Source organism: Adiantum capillus-veneris, chromosome 28 (genome assembly GCF_014529385.1).
Source record: "Adiantum capillus-veneris isolate H3 chromosome 28, ASM1452938v2, whole genome shotgun sequence".
Lineage (NCBI taxonomy): Eukaryota > Viridiplantae > Streptophyta > Polypodiopsida > Polypodiales > Pteridaceae > Adiantum > Adiantum capillus-veneris.
In genome coordinates, this window is record NC_140958.1 from 76476774 (window position 1) to 76485779 (window position 9006).

Consider the following 9006-nt stretch of genomic DNA (forward strand, 5'->3'; position numbering starts at 1 on the left):
ACCACGCCTCACGCGAGTCCTGACTCAAGAATAGCTGATATAGATCCTGCTCGAGTCGAGCCAAAAAAGCCCTCTTCTTCCGCCGTCCCAGGCGTCAGAAGTCAATCTGTGACTGTCTGTGAGTGACGTCCCCCAAAAGCACCTCCCTCTGAAGTCTGGCTCTAGTCTGGCGGCACTCCTCATCGTACCAGTTGTTCTGAGGCATGCTCCTTGATCGGCGGCTGTGCTCAGGCTGGGTGTGTGGGTATGCTTCTGCTGCTGCATCACGTAATGTCTGTGTCAGTATAGTAGTTAGCTCCTCCAGAGGTCGCCCCGGGTCCTCGGTGCATAGGCATCTGTAGATCCCGTCCATGTATACAGAATCCGTCTCCCGTGTGAATGTGTAGCGAGTAGGGGCTGCTACCTGTGGCCTGTGTGCTACACTGAACTGGAAGGAGATGGTCATCGACACCAGAGCATGATCCGCTGCCACCCCGACCGGTCTAGGCCCAACTTTGAGATCCTGGATACTAGAGATGAGATTCGGCTGTGCCATGACATAGTCCACTGTGCTGGCTCCATGTCTGTGTGGGAAGCATGTAAAACCTCCTGCAGCAGGAAATCTCTGTAGGCCGTTCAAGATGGCCAATCCATGTGCGGTGCCCATGTCTATCAGGTGTCGCCCATACTCAGTATATTCCACATCGTGTGATAGTCTGGATAGGCCCGTCTCTACAACATCTAGCTCTCTTAGCATCTCCTCTGAAGTATCATAATGTTGGGGTATAGGCGCCTGTGCCTTGCTCGGCCGCCCAGAGTCTGGGCACCCACTGACTTGTATACCTTATACATAGCATAAGTGTATAGGGGGCTGCTCACTCTTTGAGTCTCCCCACCCATATCTGTGTGTCGTGTGTCTCCTCTCTCTCACTCTCCGTCTGTGGTGCTCCCCGATCTCCTTCAATTGGTATCAGAGCGACAGGTGTGAGAGCGTAGATGTACGGCTTCGCGAAGAACTCGTCAGCTATGGCGGAGAGGTCATAGATCTGAGCAAAGAAATAGAGGAGGTTTGTGGACAGCCATACAGAGGCTTGCAGGAGAGCTCTCAGGAGCTTCCTAGTGCTCACAGATCAGAGTTCCTCTACAGATCAGCCCACGGTGTACATCATTTTCCCTCTTCGGACAAGCTTTGCAACGGCTACATCGGCGACAGGTTGGAGCTTCCATAGACATGGAAGCATTGTGAGATTGATGCATTCAGCTCACGCATCGAGGTGGGAAGTGAGTTTGAGCCTTTCTATGAGCTCAAAGAAGCACAGAAGAAAGTCGTTCAGTTTTTGGCAGTTTGACAGCAGTCTACTGTTTTGCTCATAACTTGAGCTACAGAGCTCCGATTCCAAAACTTTTTGGTTCAAAACGGAGCTGGCTTTGAGCTCTACGACTTTGTAGAAGGAATCGTTTTCTGATTCGGAGTGCAAGTGGGTCTGAAATTAAAAACACAGAGACTGTTTTTCATGACAGTTTTGGGCTCTGTTGTTTTCTTTGCTGCAGACAGCTTACCCGTGTACACTGCAGGTAGCAGGCACATATGAGGTGTTACAAGATCGGGTTTGACTCCCAGGTACAGGTTGAGTCTAGTACTCCCACAGGTGTTGCCAGTTGGAGTTGAGTGGTTCTTCTGCAGTGTTGTGGCTTGCATACATGGTGTTTGAGCGGGTAATGCTCCATGTATGCTTATGTGGTGAGCAGTAGATCTTGTGAGCAAGTGCAGAGGTTGGTTATGGATGCCATGTATGATCACCTGTGGTACTCTTTGTGAGCATTTGTTGGACACAGGTTTGCAGAGCTTATGCATGTATATTGAGTGTAGTTTGATGTGCATTGATTGCTCATTGTATTGAGCTTGCAGGACAATGGGTATTTTGTGTTGATAGCCATTGTGCGTCAAAACTCTGGTGAAATTTTCCCAGGAGTTTTATGCGTATCATTTATGCAATCTAGGTAGAGATTACGGGTTGCACTCAGCATTTGCGTGCGGTGTTCTCTGCAAGTGGGAGATTTGTGCGTGTGTATGCATCGATACCGCACAGTGTGGGCTTGGTGATTAGCTCACGGGTTTGACAGGCGTACAGTTATCTTGGCACACTCACAGGAGTGAATATTGTGATGTATGCTTGTGTGGCTACGAGCTAGGTAGCCAGATTCGAGCACTAATGGCTTGAGGTTTTTCAACAGGTTTCAGCTACAGGTTTACAAGTTTACAGGCAGGTTTGAGGTCTTATTTGGGCGCTGAATTTTTAGCCATTGTTTCCTCTTTGCAGGTGTCCATGTATGGCTCAGTTGTAGGCTGATTTGGGACACATTTGTGACTTGTTTATGCAGCTATTTAAGAGCTGAATTTTGGGGCTGATTTGCAGCCATATCTTACAGCCATATTTGCAGACTTTTGTTGATGCGATTCGAGCCAGTTTAGGGCTGATTTGGTTGACATTTGCTACTCATTGTTGGTTGCTCTTTTGCGAGCATTATGGCTGATTTTTCATTTGACTTCCAGCGTTATGGTATGACACAGTTTGATGGTGCAGATTTTGTTGCTTGGAAGGAGCATATGCTTGTTGCATTGAAGGATTTGGGGCAGGATAAACCCTTGTGGTTTATCGGCGAAGCCCAAGTCTATGCGTGATGATGATTGGCAGGATCTTGATGAGTTAGCAATGTCTACGATTCGTTTGCATCTGGTTGAGTCTGTTGACTGGCAGGTCTCGAGGGAGACTACAACTCATGCTTTATGGCAGAGTTTACATGCTATGTACGCGACATCCATGTCTACAGGGGAGTCTAGTCCCACTTCTATGTCCATGGGAGAGATTGGTCCCACACGCAAGTCTCGACGGCATAGAGACTTGACATGTTGGCATTGTGGACATAGAGGGCACATTAGGCGTCGATGTTTCAGGCGTTTGAGACAACGGAGGCGCCATATGCGTGATGTAGATTTGGGCATGACAGATGCTAGTGAGATCAGTACGGTGGTTACTGAGTATGCTTGTGATGGCGATGTCACATTTACATCTAGCTTGTCTTCAGACGATCTTATGTCTACGGATTGCATATCGGATTGCACATTGTCTTCACATTGGTTACTAGATTCAGATGCTACTTTCCATGTCACGTCTCATCGTGAGTGGTTTAGCACGTTTTCTAGTGGGAGACTTGGTTGTGTGCACATGGCTGATGGTGCTGTGTATGACATTGAGGGTACAGGAGACGTATGTTTGTCCTTGCCCAGTGGTATGAGATTTACCCTGCGTTATGTGCCATATCTGAGACGGGATTTGATCTCAATCAGACAGTTTCGGGATAGTGGATGTCGGGTATCGCTGCTTGAGCGATCTTTTGCGTTGCATTTGGGTTCGCTAGTGATTGCGAGAGGTGCCAGGAGTGGTACAGGTTACCCATTGCATGTGGATCACGAGAGAGACGGTGTTGTCTCTGTGATCATGCAGCCAGGTAGAGAGTGAGAGAGCAGGCGAGTCTCTTTTGCTCATGGGTTGCAGGGTACTTTGCATGGAGTGCAGAGTAGTGAGCTCGTTGTGCACACAGTTGGGGCACGACTTGAGCAGTCACACAGAGAGGTGACAGAGTCAGACATGCATGCTTTGCTAGTGACTGAGCAAAGCAGAGAGTCAGTTGTGCGAGATACTTCTATGCAGGATAGACAGGTAGAGCGGTCTTGCTCTAGTGAGTCACGACAGGAGGATGTTGTGCAAGAGTCTATGCATACGGAGTTAGAGCATGAGAGCTCTAGTGAGTCACAACAGATTGAGTGGTCATGTTTGCACTGGATGATTGCAGAGGAGGCTGAGACGTCAGCGATTATGCAATCATTCCTTTCTATGCTCGACAGTGAGCATGGGGATATAGTTGTGCAGGATATGTCTTCCAGCAGACATCTAGAGCAGCTGGTTTGCTCTGAGGTTGCACGACAGGTTGATGCGTCTTTTGCGGATAGTCAGGAGATGCATGTGGCTGACACGCCTTGTCAGTCAGAGATGCCTATTGCCAGGGATATATATGTTGATGCATGCTCCGTAGAGCTAGCAGGGCCTGCTAGCATTGCCATCGGCATTCGGTGGTCTCATGTATGAGATGTTGATCTTGAGACCAGATATCGCAGCTGCTGTGGGAGCATTTGCAGTTGGGGTTGTCAGTCGTTTGTTGACTGATGATGGCATAGTGCATGAGGGAGATATGCAGGTATTGCATACATACTTGCAGTACGTGTGCGGTACGTCTGGTGGTGTATGGACTTACAAGGGAGCAGGACAGCCGGATGCACACGATCACAGCCAGCCAGTGGGCATCGGTTGAGAGCGGTTTTCTCTCACCTTTTGTAGTCTTTAGACTAGGTTCACTTGCTTAAAGGCACAGTCGTCTTTAAGTGGGAGGTTGTTGGGGTATAGGCGCCTGTGCCTTGCCCGGCCGCCCAGAGTCTGGGTGTCCACTGACTTGTATACCTTATACATAGCATAAGTGTATAGGGGGCTGCTCACTCTTTGAGTCTCCCCACCCATATCTGTGTGTCGTGTGTCTCCTTCTCTCTCTCACTCTCCGTTTGTGGTGCTCCCTGATCCCCTTCACATAAAACACTGCCCGGTGATGGGTAGTCCTAGCATTGAAGTCCCCTAGGATGATAATGTCACCATCCCTAGAGAACTCCCGTATGTCATCATCCAAAATAGAGAAAGGGGACTGTCCTCTGGGTGATGCATAAACTGATGTACTCGGGGGAAAGTAGCAAATAGCTAGGTAGAGATATCTGCCTGTCTCTGCTTTCAATCTCACCCACATGTACCTAGCCTGCTCATCCCTGCGGGCTATATGTATCAGTGGCTGCAGATCCTCTGTAAATAACACTGCCACTCCCCCCGAGCCCCGCCCTCTGTGCTCTGAGCGTGTCTCCTATCTGTAAGCTGTCTCCCACCTGTATCCATTGATGTGAGGCATGGATTGCCCAGGGGCCTGGTGTGTCTCAGAGTAAAAGATGATGTCTCTTCCAGTAAAGCTATCCTCAAAAGCACCCACATCAAGACGCATGGATCCATTACAGTTCCAGGCAGCCACTTTGAGTGTGGTCCCATAAGTCTTGCACCGTCATCTGGAGCGTCGCTCTAGTATTACCACTTTTCCATCTCGGTAAAAGGCAATCTTGCCTTTTCCCCTTGCCGCTCTAATCTCCGGCATTACTTCCTGCATATGAGCGATCTGCGAGAGGGTGAGATCATCCCCGAGAAAGATGCCAGTCTCTTTAAGAGTTGGTCTTGTCTTCAAGAAGGACTTCTTCGCTTCCATGGAGAAAACGGAGGATGAGTGCTCTTTCTTTTGAGGTTTCTCCACTGCTTCCATTTTTCTTTATGTTGCCCACTCTCCATGCCCTTGTGTGCGTCGGCTCATGAACCCCCATCAAGGCTGTGAGTTCTTTTACTTCTTCGTCCACATTGCCTTTGTCTTTAAGACCGCAAATTCTCACATGTAAAGCGCGCACCCGTCTTCTTTGCTCCTCCTCTAGTGTCTGATTAATTATAGTGGGTGTGGACGTGGGCGTTATCTCCTTGCCTTTTCCTTTCTTGGCCACCTTGATCCATTTCTCGGCTTCATCCGCCTTCTGTTGAGTTTTGGTAAGAACATCCACCCAAGAAGTCGTCATTTCTTTGTGTTGCTCTTCTCTCTCTTTGATGGCCCGTACTTGCTCCTTGATCGTGTTGATTTCTTTGATTACTGAGGGTTGCAGTTCGCCCTCTTCCAGTGTGTTTTTTGATCGTGCTTCGACGAGATCTTTCTTGAGTGACGCAATCTCTTCATCTTGAGTCGTCACTCGGTCTTCCAACGTACTTATCTTGCTCTCTTAGATCAGCACGCGTCCTTCGAGCATGTTTATTGTGCCCAAGAGATTGCGGTTCATCTTGGTAATGGTCTTCGTCATTTCCTCTTTGCACTTTTGAATGGCATCCTCTAGGGGGTCAGCTTTATCATTCAGCTTCCTCATGCTTGATCGCCGTCCGCAAAGGAGTCACTAAACGTACGTGTGCACCCACACTAGCAGTGGGCGCGGTAGCTGGGCGAGTGGGGGAGCGTGAGGAGGTATGGCAAGGGAGGGGCAGCGATAGAGTACAGACGAGAGAGAGAGAGAGAGAGAGAGAAGGGGGGGGGGGGGGGGGGGGCGGGGATATGGCAGACTTAACCAGTTTACCTTAAGGCTTAAATCTCTTTAAGCTTCAACGCAAAGAGAATGGTCTTAAGCTTCTTAAACTTAAAATTTATCTTAAGGCTAAAAAAAAAAAAAAGACTTCCTACGCGTAGAAGAATGGGGGGGGGGGGAGTTGCCGGCTGCTGGACTTGCTACGCGTAGAAGAGCAGAGGGGAGGTGGGACTGCGGTGGCAGCGCGGCGGGGAGCGGTGGCAGCGCGTGAGCAGGGGCGGGGTTGCAGGCGGAGCACGAGGGGGGGGCGGGGTTGCAGAGGCAGCGCGAGGGGGGGCGGGGCAGCGCGGTGGGGAGCGGGGAGCAGTGGCAGCGCGTGAGCAGGGGCGGGGCTGCAGGCGGAGCGCGAGGGGGGGGGGGGCGGGGTTGCAGAGGCAGCGCGAGGGGGGGCGGGGCAGCGCGGTGGGGAGCGGGGAGCAGTGGCAGCGCGTGAGCAGGGGCGGGGTTGCAGAGGCAGCGCGAGGGGGGGCAGGGCAGCGCGGCGCGGCGGGGAGAGAGAGAGAGAGAGAGAGAGAGAGAGAGAGAGAGAGAGAGAGAGAGAGAGAGAGAGAGAGAGAGAGATGAGTCAAAAATATGTCTGAATCTGCTTTAGCAAGGATATGCTGGTCTTAAAGTTAATTTTAATTTGATGCTGGCAAGTCTATTTGGTGATCAGGGGTTGAAATGAAAAAGCAGAAGTTCTGTTGTGATGTAGCTTGCTGCTGTCTTTCCTGCTAAATAAGCTTCAAATAAGCCTGCCTCTTGCTATAGAAATTTATTTGTGATATGTTTTGCTGCAGATAAGTGTGAAGCCTGCGGTGGTCGCGGTTTTGCTCGCATCCTTTTCAGGTTTTGGGCTTGCAATGACTTGCAATGCTGTTGTTTTACAATACAAGAGATACAGGGGAAGAAGAGCTGCAGCCCGTGCTGCTTCTGACTCTCAGGATGAGGTACTGATTGTGGAGGATCAACTGCCCGAACCTCTAACCCATGAAACAACGGCTGCTCATAGTTTGTATGATGTTGAAACAGGCTTCTTGCAGAGTAACCGCGCCCCCAGCCATCCCCTCCAACAAACAGTTCCTCTGACAAATGTGTAATAAAGGTGTTAAGTTTTAACATTGCACCTTCTAGCCTGTAATAATGTTGTATGTATCTTTACACAGATTCCTATAGACATACCAGTGCATTATATACATGTATAGACATACAAGCTGAGCCACACACATTGCAACGCCAAAATCATGCCATTACACAATTTTCAAAAATGGCCATCAGTATATTTGTGCAGATTAGAGAGATGAACCCACCAAGGTTTGGGAAAAGAGGGGTTCAACTCTATTTTAGAACATGTTAAAATCCTTCTCAATTTCAATTAACCCTTTCACATTGTGCAAGTTTTAGATATATTGTTTAGGTTTATATATTTAAAACTCTCTCAAATATGGTGAATTCCTTCTCAAATCCTGATGAACAGGATCTAGTTCCTTTTCCCAAAAATTGAAATATTCTTTGAAACTTCTACATTGTTTGCCGCGTATTATGCAATCATTTTATTTTCTACATAATCACTGGTTTCTTTTTCTTTCATTGTTGATTGAACCGCACATTACTCTATGCTATAGGAAACACAAAATTTGATATTGTAAAACCAGAATAAACAAGCTACCCAAGAGACTCATGTGGCAAATAGTGGTCTTAAAATGGGTCTTGCATGGCACCAAGAGTTTGTGGTATTTAAGCTAGAAACTTGCTAGAAATTGTTGCTGTATTATATATAGATGGCACAAGTTTTGGAATTTTTGTTGAGTGACTTGATAACGTTAAACTCAGTTTTCTTAGCCTTCCACAAAGTTAGATAATGCTCATGGAACTCCTTTGTATTTTGAAGATTTTTAGTGTTAAGGAAGCTGTCTCCTACGTTGCACTGAAGGCAAAATCAAAAGGCATGACTAGTAAGGAAGAGAATTTAGTAGATACCACTAGTTTGGTCGGTATAACACAGTTCAGGTCCCGGTTGTAATACTATGTGTTGTGCTCAATACTCAGAGTTGGACTCAATGGATGCTAAAGAGTCTTTCCTCATCAGAACACAGTCATGGATAGTCCCACACCCCCAGAAGAGCTTGTAAGGTCCTTCTACTAGCCTGGATTGGTTCGGTTTGATTGATGACGTGTTCTAGCTAGCACAATTCCCTCCAGCTAATAAGAAAAGAGTGAACTGGGTATTCCCGATCCAAATAGTATGGCAGGAATTCGGATATACATTACACTATTCCATCTAAGCTGCCATGGATGTTGTTGCCCAAGGTGAGTGACATGCCTTCAGCTCATGTTGTTGCCTCACTACTTGGTGGCACACATGGACGAACTATCAGCCCTATGTGCACTCCACTTGCACATGCATATGACTACGAGGCACAAGTGCATCTAGATTTCTTTACACCCTCCGATGTTTAGAGTTGTAGAGTCTGGTCTTAAAAAAGCTAGTACCACCCTTGACAATGTATCACACTCGAGACCAGCAAGTCTTCCTAACTACAGCAGGATGATTTGGTCCTTGTCCATGACATGAAAGGTACAACTATTTGAAAGGAAAATAAGGTAATAACAAACTAGTGGGTTTGAGGGATATATAGCCCCCTCTATCCTCGGGACCAAAGCGACCTCGCATTCAATGGAGCCTATTCATGGGATGGACAATGGGGAACTTGGACCCAGGTAGTGATGAGATTTGGGTCGATGGCGCGCGTCAAAATGTAGGTGGTTGGGTTTGCACAGGCCTTAAA

At 48.0% G+C, this 9006-nt stretch overlaps 1 protein-coding gene across 2 annotated transcripts in view; it reads left to right on the plus strand.

Moving 5' to 3' along the window:
• LOC147420711 (uncharacterized) overlaps window positions 1–7614 on the plus strand; it is a 112673-nt gene extending 105059 nt beyond the window's left edge. The window contains exons 8-9 of one of the 2 annotated variants that reach the window (XM_086503853.1): window positions 7018–7167; window positions 7250–7614. In XM_086503853.1, coding sequence (XP_086359979.1) covers window positions 7018–7167; window positions 7250–7306 — 207 coding nt within the window. In that variant the 3' untranslated portion in view covers window positions 7307–7614. Of the gene's footprint in view, window positions 1–7017 lie in introns of both variants that reach the window. The other variant, XM_086503852.1, reaches the window with a different exon arrangement.
• Window positions 7615–9006: the final 1392 nt, after the last annotated feature.